Source organism: Podarcis liolepis, assembly GCF_965112155.1.
Source record: "Podarcis liolepis genome assembly, chromosome: 6".
Classification (NCBI taxonomy): Eukaryota; Metazoa; Chordata; class Lepidosauria; order Squamata; family Lacertidae; genus Podarcis; species Podarcis liolepis.
The window spans coordinates 90,018,302-90,043,017 of NC_139559.1; the positions used below are offsets into that span (position 1 = coordinate 90,018,302).

Here is a 24,716-nt window from a genome sequence, read left to right on the forward strand (position 1 = left end):
CGTCACATATTTTGTTCAACTTTTCCTTTGACATAGTCTTACAAGCCCCTTCCGTCTCTGTACATTCCATGGGAAAAGTACCATGTGAATGAGGAGGCATGTAACTTACTCCAGAGAGGAGAGCAATGAACCTATGAGCTTGCACACCATTTCAAAGAGGATTGTGGCTAGAAAGTGCCTCCAGGTCTTTTAGAACTGGCAAGCAGCTTGAGGCTGCTGTGCTTTTTCTGTCAAACTCTTTGCAGATTCCAATACTCTGGTTGCATCTGCTTCATGTTTGGATTTTTGGGTTGCGAATGCGGCAAACCTGGAAGTGTATACTTCTGCGTTTTGCCGCACGTGCAGAAGCGATCTGTGCACTTCGCACATGCACAGAAACGCTTTGTCGCACTTTGCACATGCGTAGCAGCAGCGCTCTACTTATGGATTTTTCAGGGTGCAAACGGCACCCCGAAACGGAATGCGTTTATAAGTAGCGGTACCATTGTATATGCTTATTTGCTCTGCTATTTTCATAAAATATTTAATGCAATCAGTAACAAGGGAATTTATTAAAGGTCAGGTGATATTGTAAGTAATACAAAATGCAAAGAAACCAACCCACAAATGTTGCTGTACATATGACAATGCTTCCCTCCCTCTAAAGGTCCAGCAATGAGAGCGCTAGTTTCTATTCTGAGTCCCATTTATTGGACAACAGCCAAAGAAAATGGAGGAGCAGTGAATGGCTTTTCACTCACCAATGCAGTTTTCAAGAGAGAGACACAAGTGGAATTTGCTACCGGTTAGTTAAAAATGGGACAACAGCTTTCTGTTTTGCATAACTTCCAAAGCTTCTGTTTAGAACAATTTGCCATAGTTGGATTTTCAGTATTTTGGCCTCCTGGTTCAAACTGAAGGAGCTGCAGGAAGACGTTTTTGCCTGTCTCTTACTTTGAGAACCATATATTTGGCCTTTAAAGGTGTGAGTACCGAATGATAAATAGGAGGTTTAAAAATTATGCAAGCCTTCTAATGATCACTGTCAACGGTCCCCTTTAAAGTTGGCTTTAAGATAGTTAATGCAAATTTAAATGGTTCTTTGTTAATTAATTTTTGACTTGAGATTTCTTATGAGGGCATTCACTCATTTGAACTCTTACTAAAATTCACAGGGGAGATCTTACGAATGACTCACGTCGCCCGTGGCTTGGACTCAGATGGATCTTTACTCTTGGATGTTGTCATCAGTGGCCACATGCTGCAGTTACAATCATCACCTGATGTTAATGTAAAGGTAAATCATCACTATACACTACTGAAACTATCTGTCTGTAGGTTTCCCCAGTACACTCAGGCATCATAATGTTGGCGTGTCAGTTGACACCACTATCATCCTCGTATCATCCTGTGTTTGTAGGCAAAGTATACTATTTGATCATTGTCCCCAGAAGTTCTTTTGATTACTATTTTGCACTATATTGTTAGTTTTATTTTTGCTATGGATAGGCATCCATCCACAGATGTGATGAGATACGGGTTGCGCTGTGGTCTAAACCACTGAGCCTCTTGGGCTTGCCAGTCGGAAGGTTAGCAGTTCGAATCCCTGCAACAAAGTGAGCTCCCGTTGCTCGGTCCCAGCTCCTGCCAACCTAGCAGTTCGAAAGCACACTAGTACAAGTAGATAAATAGGTACCGCTGTGACGGGAAGGTAGACGGCATTTCAATGCACTCTGACTTCCATCACAGTGTCCCATTGTGCCAGAAGCGGTTTAGTCCTGCTAGCCACATGACCTGCAAAGCTGTCTGTGGACAAACGCCCGCTCCCTCGGCCTGAAAGCGAGATGAGCGCCGCAACCCCATAGTCGCCTTTGACTGGACTTAACCGTCTGGGGTCCTTACCTTTTACCTTTAATCCCTTCTCCTACATGGGACACACAAGACCAGCTCTTAGCAGTCTGTCCTCTGGTGCTGGTTGCATGAGCACTAAGCAACAGCTCAAATATAAAATATTTCAGTTCCTTATTGTAGTCTGTGTATTTTCTTCCACTCTGGGTTCCACTTGTGCTCTTTCAAGCTGGAGGAATGGAAGGGAAATGCAATTCCGTTATAGCAATCTAGCATTTTTCAAAACTGTGGATGATTGCGTCCATTCCTGAATGTTCGCTATGGCCATGGAGAATGGCAAAGTGTCTCCTTAATGTCTCCTTAATCTGGAGTTGTGTGGTATTCGTTTCAGGATTATACAGAAGATTATATTCAGACAGGCCCTGGTCAGCTCTATGCTTACTCTACACGACTCTTCACCATAGATGGAGTTAGTGTACCATACACTTGGAACCATACCATTACCTACGACCCGAATCGCGGAAGAATGCCCTTCCTGGTGGAAACCCTCCAGGCCGCCTCTGTTGAAACAGAATACAATGCACTCGAAGAAGCTCTAACTTTTAAAATCCGTGCTTCCATCACAAAAGGTATTGTTGCGGGGAATGGTACACGCAGGGTTTGGTAGAAATGAAAGGCCTTTTAAGTAAAGGATGGCCTTTATCGAAGGCCAGTTACATCTGATGCTGTTAAATGTTTTAGAAGGAATATGGTAAAAACATGCCCTATTCTAAGTAGTTTAAATTGGATTGAAGACCTTGTACATACTATTATATGTAATGCATTGTATAATGCACTGATAGAACAATACCTGGGACAAATTTAGGGAGAAGTAGGTAGAGGTCTAATCAAGAGGCTGTAATTTATCTACTGGGTGAACAAGATAAAAATGCAACTGTGAAGAGTGCACAATTACTGTCTGCAATAACTGATGAGACAGGAAATTCCTTAGAGAGAGAATGCTGCATCTTATCTGGGTGATTCATAATTTAAAGTTTTATTAATTTTTTCCCCTTTAGTTTTTACATAAATTTATTCAGATGTGTATACATTCTTTTTAAAATATTTGTTAAAACAGGGACATCTTTTGAAAGGGGACTTGTGAGTTGCCAGGAAAATGTGGCATTTTAGCTTTGTTTATGTAGTTTCATTTGGGTCCGTTAACTTTGATTAGTCTCCCCCTCCCCAGTTATTTTGATGGTCTGATGACTATATACAAATAAATGAATCTGAGATGTTTTGCCTTTCCTGAAGTGGATTATGCTTTAGAAAGGAAGGATATTTACTTTGGTTCTTCCCTTACTGTCATCTTGAATGAAATTTTTTATTTTAGATGGATTTCCCCCCGATTGTTGTACATAAAAGCAACATAATCTTATTGAGGGCGGTACATTTCTGCATAAACATTTATTCAGTTTTGAATATTCATCTACTTACATCATTTATAGACCTCCCTATCAATTAAATAAACAAAATTACAATAAACAGAAAAGTTTCCAACCAAAGTACCCAGGGAACTTTTGAAAAGAAAAATCTGATGTCCATAGGGTGTTTTTTTTTTTGTCAGTCTGTAATCCTTTTGCTTCCTTCATCCACAGGAGACCAAAGCAACCAGTGTCCTAATGGGTTTGGCTTAGACTCTGCTGGGCCGTATTGTACAGGTAAGAATATGGCTAATAATGTGACTAAATATAGACAGTGGCGTAGCGTGGGTTGTCAGCACCCGGGGCAAGGCAAGTAATTTGCGCCCCCTAACCCGTGGATTTGCGCCCCCTAACCCATGGATTTGCGCCCCCTAACCCTAACCCCCAGATGTTGCGCCCGGCCCCCCCCCTGCACCCCCAACGCTACGCCACTGAATACAGTATAGAACACTCAGATCGCTGCCTTGGCTCCTTGCTTTGCAGCCCTCATGCCTATCAAGCCCCTTTGAAGCACACATTCCCTTTACAGGCTCCTAGGATGCCTCCTCCAGACTTCACTTTAGGTAAATTAGAGCTAAAGTTGCTGAACATGTTGCTTATTCAGAAACTGTTATTCTCAAGGAGGGATGGGTGAACCTGTCTATTTAGGTTTCTCATTTTTCCAATCTTAATAGTGAGTTCTTCTTTTCTGCAGCAATTTGTGGGTTGTTGGTTTTTTTAAAAAAAATCTTCATGAAAATTTGTTAGCTTTTTAGCGAGAATTTCTCATATATTTTTGTTTGTTGCTCTGACTAATATACACATTTTGTCAAGCAGTTTTTCCTAATGCATTTGTATGTTATTTTCACTAATAATACAGTGGTACCTCGGGTTACATACGCTTCAGGTTACAGACTCCGCTATCCCAGAAATATTGCTTCAGCTTAAGAACTTTGCTTCAGGATGAGAACAGAAATCGCGCGGTGGCAATGCGGCGGCAGCAGGAGGCCCCATTAGCTAAAGTGGTGCTTCAGGTTAAGATCAGTTTCAGGTTAAGAACGGACCTCCAGAACGAATTAAGTACTTAACCCGAGGTACCACTGTATGCCTTTTTAAGTACCGTATTTTTCGCCCTATAGGACGCACCGGCCCATAGGACGCACCTAGTTTTCAGGGGGGGGAAATCAAGGGGAAAAATATGATTCCCCCCCCCCGCAGCTCTGAGAGCAGCGGACAGGCTGCACGCAGCCTGTGCGCTACTCCAAGACCTTCTCCCTGCTTTTGCGGGAGGTGGCGGAATTCCCCCACCTCCCGCAAAAGTCCACAGGAGCCCCACGTGACTCCTGCGGGCTTTTCGACCAGGAGGGAGAAGGGACTGAAACGGCCAGTCAGTCCCTTCTCCCTCCTCGGGGAAAAGCCCCCAAGAGCGGCGCGACGCTGCTTTCCCCACCGCCAGCCTCGAAGCCGGGTTGGAGAGTAGCGGCAAGGCGGCGCGCGCCTTCCCGCTGCCCCCCATCCTCTGGGGCTGCTTTCCCCCACCACCAGCCTTAAAGAGCAGACTCTCCTGGCTTCAGCGGAAGCAACGCAAAGCCTCCGGAGCGCAGGCTTTGGAGGCTTCGTGTTGCTATCGCTGAAGCCAAGGAGTCTGCATTCGCCCCATAAGACGCACACACATTTCCCCTTCATTTTTGGAGGGGGAAAAGTGTGTCTTATAGGGCGAAAAATACGGTACACTTTCCCTAATACATGCACCTTTGTCAAGGCAAGAGTGTCAAGGCAAGAATTCAGAGAACTGCAAATTTCAAAGAGCGGCTGTGTTTTGGTCCATGTATTGGTTTGAGAAGCTCAGGTTAGGTATTACCCATCCCTGCCCTTATCTGGGGGGGGGGGGAATCTGACTTTTCCCAATGGAAACATATTGACATATATTCACACAGATATATTAAGAGTGGGTTAGAACTGGAACTGAATTTTGGGGTCCAGGCTTCCATTCTGATCTTTTAACACGATTGAATTTTCGTTTTGCTTCTCCGTGTTCCTAACCCTTTAGTATTTTTAGAATGTTCAAATTGCCGCTGTAGTGTGAGCAGGATTAACAATGTGGGGGGGGGCTGGGTCCTTCTCTTCCTCATTTTTGTTGTTAAAGATAACGGTAGTGAATCCCAGAAGCCTAGTTAGACCCTATAGGCTTCCTGTTGCCAGTCTATATTCCTGTTTCTGAACTATACCGTACACCCTCGTTTCATGTGGTTTTTCTTTTATCATTAGATGAAGATGAGTGTACAGTTCGAAATCCATGTTCCCACACTTGCCACAACGCTATAGGAACCTATTATTGCTCCTGTCCCAAAGGCCTTACTATATCAGCAGATGGAAGAGCATGCCAAGGTAAGGGTTGCTTTTAGATGCCATGCACCGGCCTCACTGTCTTTTTATGACAGTATTTAGAATACATGAGAGATGAATGTTATTTTATCTTTTATTCTCTGTATTTACATCCCATTTTTTCTTCTATGTTGGAACTAAAGCTGATGTCCTATTCAGATACTGACCAGTACCTCCGGTTATGTAACCCTCTGGTTACGTAAACTTTGGGATGCGAAAGCAGCAAACCCGCAAGTATTTTACTGGGTTTTGCTGCATGCGCAGAAGCAGTTAACCGCTTTTGCGCATGTGCAGAAGTGGTCTACCACCACGCACACATGTGCAGAAGTGGTCCTCAGGTTGTGGAAACTTCGGGATCCAGCCAGACCTCCGGAATGGATCCCGTCCGCAACCGGACTTACCACTATATATGCCTTCAGATCAGGCCCTAAGATACTAACCTGGGTAATATTCTCATGATAAAATAGACACTGTTTCTTCCATGATGGATTGATGTGTGAGTGCACATATGGCTTGCCTTTATTGCAGATATTGATGAGTGTGCCTTAGGGAGGCATTCTTGCCATGCTGGCCAGGACTGTGAAAACATTATTGGCTCTTACCACTGTGTGGTTCGCTGTGGGATCGGCTTCAGAAGAACATCAGATGGACTAAATTGCCAAGGTATGGAGATAGTGCCGTCTCATCTGCCAACAATTATTATTAAATCACATGAGACTCCGTTAAATAACATTTTTTTTATAAGGGCAGGATGGATCCTTCAACGCAGTAAGGATTTGATTAAAATGTTCTTTGAAATTCTGCCTTTCCATTTTGTGATTATCTGATAATCTCTCTGCAGTTTCCAGAATACTCAGCAGGCAAGACGTTTTTCATTAGTGCTCTTTCGCTCAGATCTGTGTAAACACAGGTCATTTGATGTTACTTTCCATTTCATGCTAGTATTTTGCATGGTTTAGAGCAATGATAGCTAACCGGCAGCCTGAGTTAGATCTGGGTCATTTAAGGCTGGCGCGGCCCCGGGATCTCCCCATTTTCGCCCGTGCTGCAGATTCGATTTCCCACCCACCCTCCCTTTAGGTTTTCCTTCTGACATTGCTACGGACTTCGGTTGGTCGCTGTTAAGGGGCCTGGTAGGAATTTTTTCCACCTGGCGAATTGGCACTGGCCATTTGGTTTTTCGCCTACCTCGTAGCAAATTGTCACAACATCTCTTGGTTATGGCGGTTAGGCATTGGTAGGGGTATTTTTATGTAGATGTGTTGGGGGGGAGCGCCATCACCTCCCCCAAATATTTAAGGGTAATCTGGTAAAGGATTCTGGGGGGTGTTGCCTTGTCTGAAACCTATGGAAGCACGCCCCCGAGCGGTGACCCCTGGGGGAGTTCCTAGTGATGTGCATCCCAGGGCTCCCCCTGCTGGTGTTAACCCTTTCCAGTCTTCATGCTAACAGGCTGAAGCCAGATAGTCTGATAGGACCAATGCCTAAAGCCAATACTGCTCTTACCTGTAACCAATAAAGTTGTGGCCAATTTTTGCCCATTAACCTTAAACAATGATCCATCTGATGTCCTGTGTCTTTATTTATTCCAATTGGGGGGAGGCGGGAATTGCCACGCAAAAGGCTGGCAACCCCTGGGTTTTGCAACTAATGAAACTGCATGAAATGTCACTGATGTTTCACCTAATGAACTCAAACTGTTAACCATTAATCTCATTATCTGCTGCTTCCAGTATAGTTTGTTAAGACCACAAAATGATCAGCCAGACTCCAGCTGAATGATATTGCTCACTCCACTATTTGACAATGACCACTCCCCCCCTCAAATAGGGGGTGTTATTTGCGGGGTCACACGCAGCCACCTGATCCTACACGATCCCCAGCAGTTCAGCCTGGCTTCGCCTCCCCAAGCTGTACAGAAACCTATTGGTTAGGCTGAGGAAGAAATAATAGTTATGTGAAGTTAAGAAATTCCCTCATCTCACTACCTCTGTTTGGTGACAAATGTCTGGCTTTGCCCTCTGACAACAATCACTCCAAGTCTGCAGGGTAAGAGAGGTTTAATCATGTCTATATTATTCAACAGATGTTAACGAGTGCCAGGAGTCAAACCCTTGTAATCAACGCTGCTTCAACACCATTGGAAGCTTCCACTGTGGATGTGAACCAGGATATCAGCTAAAAGGCAGAAAATGCATAGGTATGAAATAGACTTCAGGACACTGGGGCTTATACACGTAGTTTATAAAGGTTCTCTTGGAGAGCTGGACAAAGCCTACAGTGGTGCCTCGCAAGACGAAATTAATTCGTTCCGCAAGTTTTTTCTTCTTGTTTTTCGTCTTGCGAAGCACGGTTTCCCATAGGAATGCATTGAAAATCAATGCGTTCCTATGGAGACCGTCCGGGGACAGAGGGGAAGCGCCGCTCTGTCCCCTCTTTTGAAGCAAGGGGCTGCGGGGAGAAGATCGCTTCTCCCCACCGCCCCTTGCTTCAAAAGAGGTCCGGGGACAGCGGGGAAGACGCGCTGCACTTCCCGCTGTCCCCGGACCTGGGGCTGCGGGGAGAAGATTGCTTCTCCCCGTTGCCACCCCTTGCTTCAAAAGAGGTCCGGGGACAGCGGGGAAGACGCGCTGCGCTTCCCGCTGTCCCCGGAGCTTGCGGGGCAAGCTTCATTTTGCGAAGCAAGCCCATAGGGAAATTCGTCTTGCAAGGCAACTCGAAAACGAAAAAACCTTTCGTTTTGCGAGTTTTTCGTCTCGCGAGGCGTTCATCTTGCGGGGCACCACTGTATTACGTCCTGCTAATAAAAAAAATCCTCTGGAAATCTAATGACAATTTGCCTTTAAAATGTCTTGAGTAGGTTTGCTTTGAAAAACCTGGATTTCCCCACTCCTAATCCTCTTCTTTTCTTTGGTGATCACTCGAAACAGAGTAAGATTTTCTTCCATGAACACTGTTTAAACAGTGAGACCGTAAGTGACTGGGGAGGCCAATTCTGGGCCCACACATCCTTCCACAGTGGGGACGTAGGTTTCTGGGTGGGAGTTGATCATGGTGACGGTTTGCCAAGCGTGCCTTCCTCTTAGCATGTTTCTCCCTTTCGTCCTGAGTTTGAGCATCTTCAAAGCCCATGACACCTTTGGTAAGGCTGTTCTCTGATATTTTTCCAATCTAACACTCTAGGCCAGGGGTCAGCAAACTTACCGCGCCTCAGACTGGTGTCTCCAGCGCCAATCACACAGCGGGCCGGAGGGCAAGGGAGCGTGTGCCCATATGCTTGCGTACACACTATTTCCGGCGCACTTCCAGGTCAGAGGAGCACCGGAAATAGCTTGTGTGCATGTGCACGGGCCTCCTCCACCCCAGATGTGCACCAGAAATAACACTTGCACATGCGCAAATAACGCTTGCGCACAAGCTATTTCTGGTGCTCCTCCGACCCAGAAGTGGGCAGCCGCGCAGTGTAGTGCCGGTAAGAGCGGGTGGCGGCAGTGGGTGGCAGGGGTCGCCATGGGCTGGATAAACGAGTCCCTTGGGTCTTATATGGCCCGCAAGCCTTAGTTTGGGGACCCCTGCTCTAGGCACTACACTACACAGGGATTGGGCTCATAGGAAGTTCAATTCCTTCTCCACTCATGATAATTTCAGCTGCAAAGGCTAGATTCCATTGAAAGGATCTTTTTTGCTATGCTTTGTAAGACAGAAAGACTGAAAGTTCCTTACTTAGCAGTTCTTGGTGCTAGAGGAGTGTTTCTTCTTCAGGCAGCTTAATTCCTCTGCCGCTTTTGGCCCAGGACTAGAGCCTGTGGGCTGCCCTCTGCTGACAGCGATACTCCCCCTGTGGCATGAGTGAAGTGCCCATACACAGCCCTTGCCCTGGGTTGTGGGGAGGATCAGCAGTGGTTGTGACTCCCTCCCCCTTACTAAGCTCTTTTCTGCAAGGGTAAGGGCTCACTACTTGCCCATAGAGGTCCTGCTCTACCTTGTGTGTCATTGTCTGCCTCCCCCATCAATAGGCACCAATTAGCACTTCTCTACGTAGCTGAGATTTAACTGTTGCTCAGATCTACCTACCGTATTTTTCGCCCTATAGGACGCACCTTTTCCCCTCCAAAAATGAAGGGGAAATGTGTGTGCATCCTATGGGGCGAATGCAGGCTTTCGCTGAAGCCTGGAGAGCGAGAGGGGTCGGTGCGCACCGACCCCTCTCGCTCTCCAGGCTTCAGGAGAGCCCCAGCGCCAGCCCCACAAGGTCGGGGGACAGAGGGAGGCGGAATGCCGCCATCCCGCTGTCTCCCGAAGTGGTTTGGAGTCTGACGGCGGGGAGAAGAGCGCTTCTCCCCGCTGCCTGCCCCGCAAGCTCCGGGGACAGCTGGGAGGCGCAGCACGTCTCCCCGCTGTCCCCGGACCTGATCTCAAGGCAGGCGGCGGGGAGAAGAGCGCTTTCCCCCACTGCCTGCCCCACAAGCTCCGGGGACAGCTGGGAGGCGCAGCGCGTCTCCCCACTGTCCCCGGACCTGATCTGAAGGCGGGCTGCGGGGAGAAGAGCACTTCTCCCCGCTGCTGGTCCCACAAGCGCCTGGGGGGAAATAATTTTTTCCCCCTTTATTTCCCCCCCAAAAAACTTGATGCGTCCTATGGGCCGGTGCATCCTATGGGGCGAAAAATACGGTATCTGGTCATGCTTTGTAAGCCAAACTCATGCCTTAATGACAGTTGCAGCACTACAATTGCAGATATAAGATATATTTTATGATGTGAAAAAGTAAGTTGATATACAACCTCGTCTCCCTGCCAAAAGCCGGTCAGCGGTGCCTGCAACACCCTCTGTCTCTGCCCACATGGATTGATGTAAACCATGTGGGCAAAGGAAAATGGGCCAATTGTGATGTCAGGTGATTGACAGGCAGCAGCCCCACCCATGTGCCACAGTTGGCTAACGGGAGATGGGGAAGGTAAGCATTTGACCCATTGGCCAGATCTAATTCTCCACCCTCGTCTAAAGGCAAAACATGTTTCTACAACACCCAGAAATGCAGCCCAAGTCAGATGTGACAGGGTGAACTTTTGCTGTACGTCTCTGTTAATATCTATTTCACTTGGCAATAGGAAAAGGTCAAATCATATGACCTTGGTGCCACATGCAAATTGTAAGCCGTTTTCTTCTGAGCAACTTAAAGATTTCTTCACAAAAGTATATGGGAGAGGGAGAAGTTATGTAAAACGAGGATTGCCCTCATAGCCCAAGAGGTGAGAGCTTAATGCTATCAGTTTAGCTACTGAATCTTTTGTCTTCTTAAAGATGTGAATGAATGCAGACAAAATGTATGCAGACTTGACCAGCATTGCAAGAATACACGAGGTGGCTATAAATGCATTGATCTGTGTCCAAATGGAATGACCAAAGCAGAAAATGGAAGTTGTATAGGTATGTATGCTTCTTTTCTGCATTCTTGTCAGACTGTAGCAGAGAATCAGGAGATCTCCAGCTGCTTCTACCTCATCCCTCTTCTTCCACTATGTTTGTGAATGTCACTTGTGAACTACGTACAGTGGTATCTCATGTTACATACGCTTCAGCTTACAGAGTCCGCTAACCCAGAAATAGTGCTTCAGGTTAAGAACTTTGCTTCAGGGTGAGAACAGAAATCGGGCTGCGGCAGCAGCAGGAGGCCCCATTAGCTAAAGTGCTTCAGGTTAAGAACAGTTTCAGGTTAAGTACTGACCTCCGGAACAAATTAAGTACTTAACCTGAGGTACCACTGTAATGGGTATCATATCCCAAAAATCATACACATGTGTTCTACTCATAAACAACTACATGAATCAGAAATTGGCACAACACACACACATGCAGAATGCTTTTATTCTTCATTGGGTTGTTTTTTTTAAAAAAAAAAATCTCCCTCATTCCTTCTCAGAAAAGATTGTGCTGTGTATTTTCATTTAAGAATATGATAAAAATGAATAAAAAGGGGATACCTAAATTCCCATATACAGTGGTGTCCGTTCCAAAACCAAAGCGCGCTTTCCCATATAAAGGAATGCAAAACGGATTAATCTGTTCCAGACTTTTAAAAACGACCCCTAAAACAGCAATTTGACATGAATTTTCCTATCTATTGAGACCATTGATCCATAAAATGAAAGCAATGATCAATGTACTGTACTATAAAATAAATAAGACAGTATTGTAGATTATAAAAAAATAAAATTACTATTATTTTCTTACCTGCACTGATGATAGTCATTGTTTGGATGAGGGGCTTTTATCCATTTCCGCAGTCACACAGTCAATCCAACAGTAGCTGAACTGGGTTCCACACAGTCACAAAAACAAATTAGCCGAAAAATCCTGAAAAACAAAAATGCAAAATAAATAGCAAAAACAAAATCGCCAAACTTAATCCATTCCGGAAGTCAAATGTTCAAAAACCAAGGCACAGCTTCTGATTGGTGCAGGTGCACCAGAAACAATAGCCGACAGCCACATCGGATGCTCAGCTTCCGAAAAACATTAGGAAACCAGAACACAGACTTCTGGGTTTTCGGCGTTTGAGAACCAAGGCGTTTAAAAGCTAAGGTACCACTGTATTAACATCCAAGACCCCAAGAGGAGGCTGAATTCTGGATAGCAAAGCACACTCTTATGACAGAAAAGTATCCATCTATGAAAATGGAGGAATTACAAAACAAACAAAATAAAATACAGTGGGGGGACAACTTTGGGTAACCTTGTAGCTAGCGTCTATGTGAATAATAAATATCTGCTATTAAATGTTTGTATACAAGTACAGTTACTTTTAAAGATTTTGTGTTCCTTGTCAGATATCGATGAATGCAGGGATGGTACACATCAGTGCCGCTACAACCAGATATGTGAAAACTCGCGAGGAAGCTACCGGTGTGTGTGCCCGAGAGGGTACCGATCCCATGGCATTGGAAGACCTTGTATGGGTAAGTTAGAAGCAGGGGTCGGATAAACATGAATGCTATTCTGGTACCCACCATCTGATTCTGGCTGCTGCTTACGCCTACCCACATGCTTTACTGCTTGAAATCAGCAGGCTTCAGCTACAACTAATTAGACCTCAAAGACCTCTTACTGGGGGGGGGGGAAATGAGTGGCTGATTTCAAGCATAAATGCATACAATTCCCAGGGAATGTGACTGTTTAAATCACACCAAGTAAAACTAAGCTTGCATGTATCATGGCTATGCATTCTATGGCATGCATGTTGCAAGATGAATTTGGGACGAATCTTAATTCTGCACGGTTCCTTGCTTTACTTTGCTCCTTAACAAGTGGCTAGTTCTCTGCACTGCATGTACTTGGTGCCAGGCAATGTAGCTTATATCTGAGCTGCTGTTCTGCATATTATGACAAAACTTCCTTGTATATTAGTGCCCCCAGCCCCCGGCCATGTATTCAGTTGTAAATGTGAAAACAAGCAAAACAAGCAAGCAAAATCACATGTACTTTGAGCCGGGAGCAGGGATGCAGTACAGCTTGTTCTGCCTTGTCACAGTTCCTTTATCTCCCTTTTGTGACTCCAAATAAACTTCAGTCCTCCAGGTCCCACCCACATCTTACACTTGGCCTTGAACTCAGTGGGCTCCTTGTTTTAGTCTTCCCACTGGCTTTGTAACTTCAAGGCACCACGGAAGGCTGTTGGTCAGGGCCTTCCAACATTTTTATCCTGATGCAAATTGGCTAGCACTCTCCTTAATACACAAGTTGGGCTCCACGTCAATCATCTTCTCCCAGAAAGCATAGAGCAGGGATTGCAAAATTTAAGGAGGCTCACTCAGCAGAGATGTTGTTTAACTTCCCCAGGATAAACAAAGACAAAAGCAAAGACGATCAGCTCAGTGGCATAAGGATGCTCCGTCAGGTATATAGAGCAGTCAAAATTCATCCCAAAAGCATGAAGTTTACTGGGGAAAATTTCAGAAAGTAAGCAAGGAAAAGGGTATTTATTTGTAACTCCTAACTTTATAAACAAGAATTGTTGTTTGAAAATACTGTATTTTTTGCTCCATAAGACGCACCTGACCATAAGACGCACCTAGTTTTTAAAGGAGGAAAGCATGAAAAAAAATATTCTGCGCAGAGCATGTAAGCGGCTCTCGCTTTTCTTGCTTTAAAGCAAGCAAAGCGAGAGCTGCTTACATGGCTTCTCTCCCGCTTTGCGTAGCTCTCACTTTGGTTGCCCATCCCTCCTCCTGCCTCGCTGTAAAAGAGGAGGAGGAGACACCGGGACAGGTGCTTTGCTTGCTTTACAGCGAGGTGATAGGAGGGATGGGCAAGCAAAGTGAGAGCTGCGCAAAGTGGGAGAGAAGCCATGTGAGCTGCTCTCGCTTTGCTTGCTCCCGTCCGTTGTCTCTCCTCCCGCTTCGCTGAGAAGCCAGCAGAGCAAGAGCGATAGCTGCGCACCGGCTCTTGTTCTGCTGGCTTCCCAGCAAAGAGGGATTTGAAGAGAGAGCGGCTCTTGCTGGCTTTTCTGGGAGGTGGGGAAGGCATGGAGGGCAGCCTGTCAGTCCCTTCTCCCACCTCGCGGAAAAGCCACACATGCTCAGCGCAGCTCTTTAAAGAGAGCAGAGCCTCCTGCCTGCATTCACTCCATAAGACGCACACACATTTCCCCTTACTGTTTAGGAGGAAAAAAGTGTGTCTTATGGAGCGAAAAATACGGTAGATATTATCAAGCAGCAGACTGATTCGCCCTGTAACAAACTGGATCTCGCTGAGCAGGCTTTCAAGCATCAAAACCCATTGAGAAGGTGGGTCTTTATTCAGTAAGGCAAAATAAGACATAGCAAGTGTCAGCACTGGCAGCAACCTCTTACAAGTGGGATTGTGGCAAGTTAACTGCAACTCTCATTGCTCCTGATAGGTAGTGGCATTGGTTGGAGATGAGAGAAGTTGTGCTTAAACCCTGCTGGCTGCATCTCCATTTGAAAGAAGCAAGTCGGAAGGAGGGTCCATCTTGCCTCTTTCATTTAAGGGGCAAGTGAGTTCTGCCTACCTGATAAAGGTTATCTTGAGTGCCGCATGGGGGTGGCGAGCAGGCCTGGGCAGCTCCCTTTCATTCTCCTACAAATCAAGCAGGGAAATTAGAATTTTGAGGGCTCCTATCTGATTTCTCGTAACATCGCTAGCTGGAAATAACTTGAGAATCCATCACTAATTAGGTAACGTGCCATTGTTGGTGCTGTATCATTTCCAAATAAAATTTGCATGTCTGGCACGAAAAGCAGCTACGATAACAGAAAGCAAACCTGAATTTCCAAACAAACTGTTTTTAAGAATGCTGCAAAATGTGCTTCGTTTGTTTTTAAAAGAAGGGATATTCACTAACAAACATTTTAGCATGATATCCATTACGTAGCAATTGTGTTCCTTTAGCTTCTTTCAAGGTTCTATTACTGACTAAACTGCTGCTTGTCTTAAAACCAGTTTGCTGCACCTCTCTGCTCCTTTCCACTTATTTTTCATTGTTATTTCTTTGTTGATGTTTTCAAGAGCCTACAGTTTCTTAGATGGCAGGGAGGGGAAGAAATTTACACTGCAACCCTGTGCATGCATGCTAAAAGTGCCCTATTTTTCTCTCTATAAGACGCACCAGACCATAAGACGCACCTAGTTTTTGGAGGAGGAAAACAAGAAAAAAAATATTCTGAATCTCAGAAGCCAGAACAACAAGAGGGATCGCTGCACAGCGAAAGCAGCAATCCCTCTTGCTGTTCTGGCTTCTGGGATAGCTGCGCAGCCTGCATTCGCCCCATAAGACGCACACACATTTCCCCTTACTTTTTAGGAGGGAAAAAGTGAGTCTTATAGAGCAAAAAATACGGTAAGTGCCACTGTCCTCAGTGTGGCTACTCCTGTGTGCATAGAATTAAAGCCTATGTTTTAGGTTAAAGAGTACTCTCTTTGCAGAATAGGTGTTTGCAGATCTTAGCATGTTCAGAACACCCCCTTAGGAAATGGACCTGACACACTTAGGAGCTTTGTCTTTGCCCGGGGGGGGGGGTTAGAGCAATGAGAAGCTCACCCACGCCTCTATTTTACTCAATATTTATTGCCTTTTACAGGTCACACAGCATTTGTGTTACTAAGCTTGTCAAGGGCAGGTTTGGGCAGCCAAGTTAATGGCATGATGTTTGTGAACAGGAAGGCCAGTACATGCATTGTGTGTAGCTCGGGGGGCGGGGAGAGCTTTGTGAGGTCAGGATCACATTTGTAATTTCAGATTGTTCCGCAGACTGATGTGCTTTTTAACGTTTTGTTTCTCCCCCCCCCATCCCTCCCCACGTCACATGGTTTGTTGCGTCCCATGAGCAGACATAAATGAATGCGAACAAGTGCCTAGACCTTGTGCGTATCAATGTGCCAACAGCCCCGGCAGCTTCAAGTGTATCTGTCCCCCCGGACAACATTTATTAGGCGATGGCAAATCTTGCGCTGGATTGGAGAGGCTGCCAGATTATGGCAGCTATTACAATAGCCATAACTATGCACAGTTCTCCCCCGTGAGAGACAACTACCGAACTCAGCAATATGTCAGGCACTCATCCAATCTCTACAGCTCCTACTCAGAGTATAGGAACAGCAGAGGTCCCATCTCCAGGACTAAAAGGAATTTTAGAGAGACTTGCCCTGAAGGCTATGAGGCAAGAAGTAACAAATGTATAGGTAAATGTCAAGTGTATGTGTGTATAGAGATATATGTATACATAATATGCATATTCCATAAAGATGTTCATTCAGCTTATTGTTAGGTTGCTTTTGCACACAGATATGATATAGATGCTCTATAATAAGATTTTACCAATACAGTGGTACCTCAGTTTTCAAACGTAATCCGTTCTGGAAGACCGTTCGACTTCCAAAACGTTCAAAAACCGAAGCATGCATTTCCAGAAGCATTTACTCACGGAAAACTCAAAACGGAAGCCACGTGGCATGTTCGGCTTCCGAAAAGCATTCAAAAACCAAAGCATTTACTTCTGGGTTTTCGGCATTCGAAAATCCAAACATTTGACTTACGAGAACTGAGGTACCGCTGTATATGTAACTTTCACTTTCTCCCCAAACAACTGAAAAGATATTTTGGCAGAGCAGAGCATATCCATCCCATTTAGTCTCCCCCTGTCCCTTTCTGGGTATTTCAGCCGCCTTTCCCCCCCTCTTGGGGTAAGAATAAATTCCATCATTGACTGCAGATAGCTTTGCATGCACCCAACTGCTCTTCACCACAATGGAAATGGGCCTAAAGTGAGGGAATGCCCAGGTGTGGTCCAGTCAAAACATTATCTTGGACACAAAATAAGGTCTGTTTTGGGTTGAAATGGTTGAAAAAAGTTTTTATAAAGCTTGTCAGGGTGCTGCCATCTTGTGCTTTGATGGGCAGATTTATGTATTTTCACATTTTAGAGTTTTGACCCATGTGCCCGGTGATTGGGGGAAAGTTCAAAGTGCATGGAATGAGAACTTGTCTCAGGGGCATTTGTGGAAACTCTCTTGAGAAGCTAGACTGAGGTCCAGAGTGTGGCTTCAAAATTGGCTGGTGTCAACTTAAGGGCTAGAGGAGCACAACGCTCACCCCCCCACAAATCACTTTTTAAAACGTGTGTAGGTGCCGCAACACCTGCACTGATGTTCCAAAATACATATCCTCGCTCAAACCAAAGCCCTAACTTTTTTAATAAAAGGTTTTAGCTGTCTCCTAGTTTCTAATTTCCAACATCTTGACTTCATGAGTTGAATTCTGCTGCTTTACTACGGTGGCTACTCCCCCCCCCCTAAAAAGTTGCCAAATTCAGCAATAGTGTTGTCTAATTTTCTGGGTGTAAGAAGCTGAGTTCATTGAGGGTGTGAGGGAAGCAGTTGTGCCCAGTGAGGGATTTGCCTCTGGGGAGCCATAAATTAATTAGCTCAGTGGCTTCCAGAAGACATGCGTGACTTTTGACTTTGCTCATTCAAAGCCTTGCCAGCCTTCAGAGCATCAGCCACTGACTAACTTTTCCAGCCATCCAAAGATTCATTGTCTAACAGTTTAGAGCTCTTGAAAACTACATGTAACTTAAGGTCAAAAATCTTGATTGGGATAGCATTCTTCAAATTTGCTAAAATGCATAATCTAATAAAAATATATAAAGCGATGCATAGCCTTCATATGGTTCAGGATATTATGTCTGCGTAAGAATTTAATTTCTGTAGATGTGCATCAAATATATTTTTCATTATTAGTTTGTCCGTTGGCTTCAATATTGTATGTTTTCAACCCCCCCACTTTCCCCCTCTTTTTCTTTTTACAGATATTAATGAATGTGAGAACAGGGATGCTTGTCAGCATGATTGCAGGAATACCTTAGGGAGTTACCAGTGTTTCTGCCCAGCTGGCTATCAGGTTATGCCCAATGGCAAAACGTGCCAAGGTGAGAAAATAAAGGAAATATTATATGAGGAGTATAACATTTGCACCATCCAGCTCATAAATGCCTTTGCAGACAGAAGCCATGTAGCAGAAGTTAGATTAGCCTGCTGCAGCTGATGTTGAGACCACTGTAGGTAGAAACTATCTTAAGATATTAATTAATTAAATGGTGGTCCTTATTTATGCCTGTGGAATGTATCATTTCAGGGTTCTCTTTTGGGAAGGGCAGAACTGCCCTTCATTATAATAAGCAAGTGGTATTGTATGCCAGATTTGCATAGCAAAAAGCCCCTTATTTATTTCTATGCTTTATTTCCTAAAGCTCTGTCCATCCCTATGTACAGCCTTACGTTTTTATTATTGGTAAGAAACCTTTGCTTTCTATGGGCTGGGAGAGTTTTGAGTTTACTTGTTACTATGTGGGTGAAACATAACCTGAAATCAATTAGTTGCTTATCTGACGTTATTTGTTGTTTTCCTTTGATAACCCATCAGATATAGATGAGTGCCTTGAACAGAACATCCGCTGTGGACCAAATCGTATGTGCTTTAACACGAGAGGAAGCTATCAGTGTATAGATACGCCTTGCCCGCCAAATTATCAACGAGATCCTCTTTCCGGGTATGTTTCCTATTCGGTCGTGTTAGTTTTTCCAGATTGCTTTTTTGATTGATCTCCTTAACGTTTGCATAAGAGTCCAGTCCATGCAATAGTCTTATATACACTGCAGCTCTTCCTTCTGACCTCAGAAGAGCTCAAATTATGTGTTGGCTAAGTTTCTTCTATGCTTTCACCAGCACACACTGTGTCATGTGTTGCTCCAAAAGAATTCATTGACTCTTTTGGCATAGCCTCCTATAGATTAGGACAGGCATAGGCAAATTTGGCCCTCCATCTGTTTTGGGACTACAACTCCCATCATCCCTAGCTAACAGGACCAGTGGTCAGGGATGATGGGAATTGTAGATTTAAAACATCTGGAGGGCCGAGTTTGCCAATGCATGGATTAGGAGATGTGGAATCTGGATGTCGCTGGACTACAACTCCCATTATCCCTAACCCCTGGCCCCCCAAGGGGGCTGTTAGAGACCTCTGGGCATAATTCAATGGACTGGGTTCTGCCAGTCCTCCAGGGGTCCTTCCTCTGTATCACACTCTGATCTCTATGACCAGCAGGAAAGCTGCCTTAATTTACCCATCCATACACCATATATGCATGTTGGTAACGTTTTATGAATACATTTAAAATATCTGTGTGCCTTGCCTTTCCACCTCTTAACAAAGCTGGATCTTCAAGGAAACCTTTAAACAACCCCTAGAGAGGTTCTTTACTTCCCTATTGTCAGGGAACTCCATTAAGTATGTGTTGAATGCACCAAAAAGCCATTTAATTTACCTGATCTTTGGTGGCTAGGTCTTAGCTGGTAGAGGAAGAAATAATTCTTCAATTTCTGTTTGTCTTAATTGCCTTTTCATTTTCTTTGGCTGAAAGAAAGTGGATTTTTTAAAATCTGCCCACACTTCTTTAGCTAAAGGGGTAATAGGCTCAAATTATAGGCTGTTGGGAGACATGTAGACACCTGACACACTTCTCACCGTTAGTATTTGATATATGTGACATCATGCTAGCTTTTGCCTTTACTTCTAAGCATTAGGTGAACACAGTGGTGCGATATGCAGGAAGATGCTAATGTTGTCCCATCACATCATTCATTTTTTCGATTACGTGTTATCACAGAGATGCAGGAAACACCCATTCATTTTCCCAGAACATGTAGTTTGAGCCTGGTTTCTGAAGAACAAAGGGCTTTTGTTTTGTTTTTACAAAAAAAGGCATATAAATTTTAAATAAATAAAATCACAGGCCTTTGGTTTTTATCTCTTACCTGAGAGTGGTGCTATATGAATTACCATATTTTTCGCTCTATAGGACGCACCGGACCATAGGAGGGGGAGAACAGGGGGAAAAAATTCTTTCCCCCCCCCCTCTGCTCAGCGCCCCTTCAGCGAAACGGAGCCCCTTCCATTTCTCCTCCCGCTTCGCTGAAGGGGCGCTGCGCAGAGAGGGAAAACTGTGCAGCGCCTCTCCAGCGAAGTGAAGCCTGGAGAGCAAGAGTGATCGGTGTGCACCGACCCCTCTTGCTCTGCAGGCTTCAGGCGGTTATCCGCAAGCCTTCGGAGCGCAGCAGGAACTCCTGCTGCACTCCGAAGGCTTCAGGAGACTTCAGCGAAAGCAATGTGAAGCCTCCGGAGCGCGGGGGGAGTTCTCCCTCTGCGCTTCGGAGGCTTTGCGTTGCTATCGCTGAAGCCAAGGAGCCTGCATTCACTCCATAGGACGCACACACATTTCCCCTTCATTTTTGGAGGGGGAAAAGGTGCATCCTATAGAGCAAAAAATACGGTAAAAGGCACAGTTGCTTCACTATATATTGCTGTTCTGATGCAATCATGGCCCAGGCCTTCATAGTTGTGTTTATTTTAGGTTCTGCCTCAAGAACTGCCCACCCAACGATCTGGAGTGTGCCTTGAGTCCTTATGCCTTGGAATACAAATTTATGTCCCTCCCGTTTGGCATTGCTGCCAATCAGGATTTAATCCGACTAGTTGCTTACACTGAAGACGGAGTGATGCACCCGAGGACAACGTTCCTCATGGTGAACGAAGATTTGACAATTCCTTTTGCACTCAGAGATGAGAACTTGAAAGGAGTGGTTTACACAACCAGGCCTCTGCGGGAACCAGAGACGTACAGGATGAGAGTCAGAGCTCTGTCTTACAGTGTGGACGGAGCCATTGAATATCAAACAACCTTCATCGTTTATATAGCCGTGTCTGCCTATCCATACTAGGAAAAGCACTGCTGACAGTAATCAAAGTATGTTAATCACATGCCTATGTGCCGCTGGGTGTCACCACTTCCAGAATCACTGTCCCTTATCTTAAAACAGACCTTGCAACTTGTGGGGGGAGAATGGTGCTATTTTCTACCCTTATTTCCTTCCCTCTGGCTGCCAATCTGTTGCCATCATTCCATCTTGACAAAAATGACCATAATCCACGATTCCTTGGAATCTTAACCACTTGCTTTATTTATTACACTGGAGCAGTCACTTCTCAAAGATTGTTCTGCTGACTCAGAACTAGTTAGAAGTTCTAATTAGGTGGTAATTTGGTGGTCCCAAAGTGGTAGGCAAGTATCTCCTTGATATGCAAAGGGAACAAAAGTGCCACAAAGATTTTGAAAAACTTTTTTTTGCTGTCCTCGTTGTCTTTTCTTACCACAGTGAAAAACACAATTTTCTTGATATTCACAAACACTCAATTAAGACACTACTAGCAGGTATCACTGCTGAGGGTTGTTGCACACATTACACAGAAGCAAACTTTGCACAAAGCCCCAATTTGCAAATTGAAACTGGCAAGGTGGCCCCACAAACAAAGCTCCATTCTGCATCGGAAACAAAGCCATGCTTCAGTACCACCACCCCATAATATTATTATATGGGCCCCTTATCGAGTCTTCTGTGAGCAGCTAGAAGTGGGGAAGCAGAAATGACATCCTCCTTTTCCTTCTACAGTCAAACCTTGGAACTCGAAACAGCTCCATTGCTGAATGTTTCAGTTCCCGAACGCCAAAAACCTGGAAGCAAGTGTTCCGGTTTTTGAACATTCCTCAGAACTCGAACGTCTGACGCGGCTTCCGCTTGAGTGCAAGAAGCTCTTGCAACCAATCGGAAGCGACGCCTCAGAACGTGAACGTTTTGGAAGTCGAACGGTCTTCCGGAACAGATTACGTTCGACAACCAAGGTTTGAGTGTACTCTACAAAGGAAACAAGAAGAAGTTCTGGATTCCCCCCCCCCCTTCCCTCAGATCACATAGACTTTTCTGGTGCCACCTTAACTGAAGAGGAATGCAAACTGCCTTCTTTTCACTGTCCCAGTAAGGGGAGGTTGTGTGTATTGTCATGTGAACAATACCCAGAATTGTTGGGCTCAGATAGCCTCAAACTCATGGTTGAAGCGCAGTGTGGGCAAGTCCTTGGTCTGCCATCACAAGTACAGTGGTGCCTTGCAAGACGAAAAGAATCCGTTCTGTGATTCTCTTCGTCTAGCGGTTTTTTCGTCTTGCGAAGCAAGCCCATTGAAGGATTACCGGATTAGTGCTTTTAGCGGCTTTTAGCGGCTTATCTGCTGATCGGATCAGCTGATAAGCGGCTTAGCGGCTTAGAAAAAGGGGGGGAAAGGAAAAAAAACCAGCAGGAACTCGCAAGACATTGTCGTCTTCAAGCCCATAGGAAATTCGTTTTGCGAAGCACCTCCAAAACGGAAAACTCTTTCGTCTAGCGAGTTTTCCGTCTTGCGAGGCATTCGTCTTGCGGGGCATCACTGTACTCAGCAAGCAACTCCACCCAATTCCAGCTGTATGAGACTTGTACCTTTGTGACACGTGTGCCTTCAAACAACTGTCACATTCACACTTAATCTTCTCAGATATATGCTTACAAAGATCCCTTTGTAGGGATGAACAGATACAAGCAGAATTCACGTTGGGGCCTGCTCTTGGCAGGCCTTTCTCGCAGCAATTCAAGAATAGTTGAGCCCATCTGCTTTGAATTCTTGTCCCCCACTTAGCCCTTAGTACCTTAGAAAATGATTGCATAGTAACATTCCTCTTACGCGGACATTAAAACTGTTTAATGCAATACATTTGAGTTCTGTAGTAAGCTTTATAAGGTGCACAGTTTGGGAACACTAAAGCAGGGAATCCGTGGTGGACTGTGCATGCAACGAAACACAGCTTCTTCCCCTTTAAAGGCAGACAGAAGAAATTTGATTTGATGGAATTTTTGCCTACCCCCAAATAGGTTTCTTAAAAAGAAGAAAAGTCTAGCAAGTTTGGTCAAGCAACGTGTTAGGTGTCAATACACTGTATAAGGTGGTAACAAACTCTGGAAGTAATTTTTGCCAAGATGTATTCTATTTTTATGAAAGTATGTGTACATATATATATATAAAGTTTTGTTTGCTTGTGTGTATTTTCTATGCAATATTGAGAAGGGTTTTTTTCCAAAAAAAAGAAGAGAAAAAAGAAAAAAATGTTTTTACCAAAGAGTGTTGTTTACACATGGAAATAACCAAAATAAATGTTCACATTCTTTTTTTAAATTAAATATGTCAAGACAGCTATGCTGTGTTTATTATTCAGAGTTTTCACACTACTCTTATTCAGGAGGGAAATGGAAAACAAGGGACTTATTTGTCATATAAATTCCTTAATCTGTGTCTCCCTCTGAATTCATTTACATTACCACTGAAGGCTAGAGTAAAAAGTGAAGGAACTATATCATGAAGAGTTATCTACATTACAAGTTCCCTACCATCTCATTTGGAATAAGTGATGGGGAAATTCAGCATATTTTCTATCTATCTATATGCATTTCTGTGCAGTAGAGATCAGCAAGGTTGCTGCAGACTCCCCACCTTATGTCCTGCACAATGCAACAATAAATGACTCCAAGAAGCCCAAAAGCACCAAAATGGGGAGAGGGAGGCACGGAAGACTGCAAAAGGGACAGCTAGATGCGGCAGCTAGACTGGTGACTGGGGGCGGCCGCCGAGACCATATAACACCGGTCTTGAAAGACCTACATTGGCTCCCAGTACGTTTCCGAGCACAATTCAAAGTGTTGGTGCTGACCTTTAAAACCCTAAACGGCCTCGGTCCAGTATACCTGAAGGAGCGTCTCCACCCCCATCATTCTGCCCGGACGCTGAGGTCCAGCGCCGAGGGCCTTCTGGCGGTTCCCTCATTGCAAGAAGCAAAGCTACAGGGAACCAGGCAGAGGGCCTTCTCGGTAGTGGCGCCCGCCCTGTGGAACGCCCTTCCAGCAGATGTCAAAGCGATAAACAACTACCTGACATTCAGAAGACATCTTAAGGCAGCCCTGTTCAGGGAAGTTTTCAATGTGTGATATTTTACTGTATTTTTGGTTTTTATGGAAGCCGCCCAGAGTGGCTGGGGAGGCCCAGCCAGATGGGCGGGGTATAAATAATAAATTATTATTATTATTATTATTATTATTAAATATAAAAGATCTGCGTATCAGTTTAAAGACCTGTCAGCTGCATCAGTAAAACCTTATTCATTTGACAGGGATTCAAAAATCCCTATTATCAGACACTTGGCTCCTGCCAGTTGCTTTGCATAATGTGGAGGAACATCAGCAGAAAATATCTTAAGGTGGACTAAATTATATTTTTTTCAGACCAGCATGTTTTGATTACTTCTTCATTGGGGCACTGTAAAACAAAATAACACACTCTTTTCAGTGTGTTCTTTTTCAATTGTTGTTAAAATGCATTGTGCTGAATAAAGTATAATAATAATAATAATAATAATAATAATAATAATAATAATAATTTATTATTTATACCCCGCCCATCTGGCTGGGCCTCCCCAGCCACTCTGGGCGGCTTCCCAAAAAATATTAAAATACTGTAATGCATCAAACATTAAAAGCTTCCCTAAATAGGGCTGCCTTCAGATGTCTTCTAAAAGTCTGGTAGTTGTTGTTCTCTTTGACATCTGGTGGGAGGGCGTTCCACAGGGAAAATAA

At 44.6% G+C, this 24,716-nt stretch overlaps 1 protein-coding gene across 1 annotated transcript in view; it reads left to right on the plus strand.

Annotated features, from left to right (window-relative positions):
• The window catches only part of HMCN1 (hemicentin 1), a 330,831-nt gene extending 307,531 nt beyond the window's left edge, over positions 1 to 23,300 (plus strand). The window contains exons 95-108 of the mRNA XM_083506699.1: positions 647 to 784; positions 1,155 to 1,276; positions 2,219 to 2,456; positions 3,465 to 3,527; positions 5,538 to 5,657; positions 6,183 to 6,317; positions 7,741 to 7,854; positions 10,957 to 11,082; positions 12,483 to 12,611; positions 16,003 to 16,353; positions 17,979 to 18,098; positions 18,593 to 18,719; positions 20,581 to 22,163; positions 22,496 to 23,300. Coding sequence (XP_083362825.1) covers positions 647 to 784; positions 1,155 to 1,276; positions 2,219 to 2,456; positions 3,465 to 3,527; positions 5,538 to 5,657; positions 6,183 to 6,317; positions 7,741 to 7,854; positions 10,957 to 11,082; positions 12,483 to 12,611; positions 16,003 to 16,353; positions 17,979 to 18,098; positions 18,593 to 18,719; positions 20,581 to 20,947 — 2,150 coding nt within the window. The 3' untranslated portion in view covers positions 20,948 to 22,163; positions 22,496 to 23,300. The remainder of the gene's footprint in view (positions 1 to 646; positions 785 to 1,154; positions 1,277 to 2,218; positions 2,457 to 3,464; positions 3,528 to 5,537; positions 5,658 to 6,182; positions 6,318 to 7,740; positions 7,855 to 10,956; positions 11,083 to 12,482; positions 12,612 to 16,002; positions 16,354 to 17,978; positions 18,099 to 18,592; positions 18,720 to 20,580; positions 22,164 to 22,495) is intronic.
• The last annotated feature ends 1,416 nt before the right edge of the window (positions 23,301 to 24,716 follow it).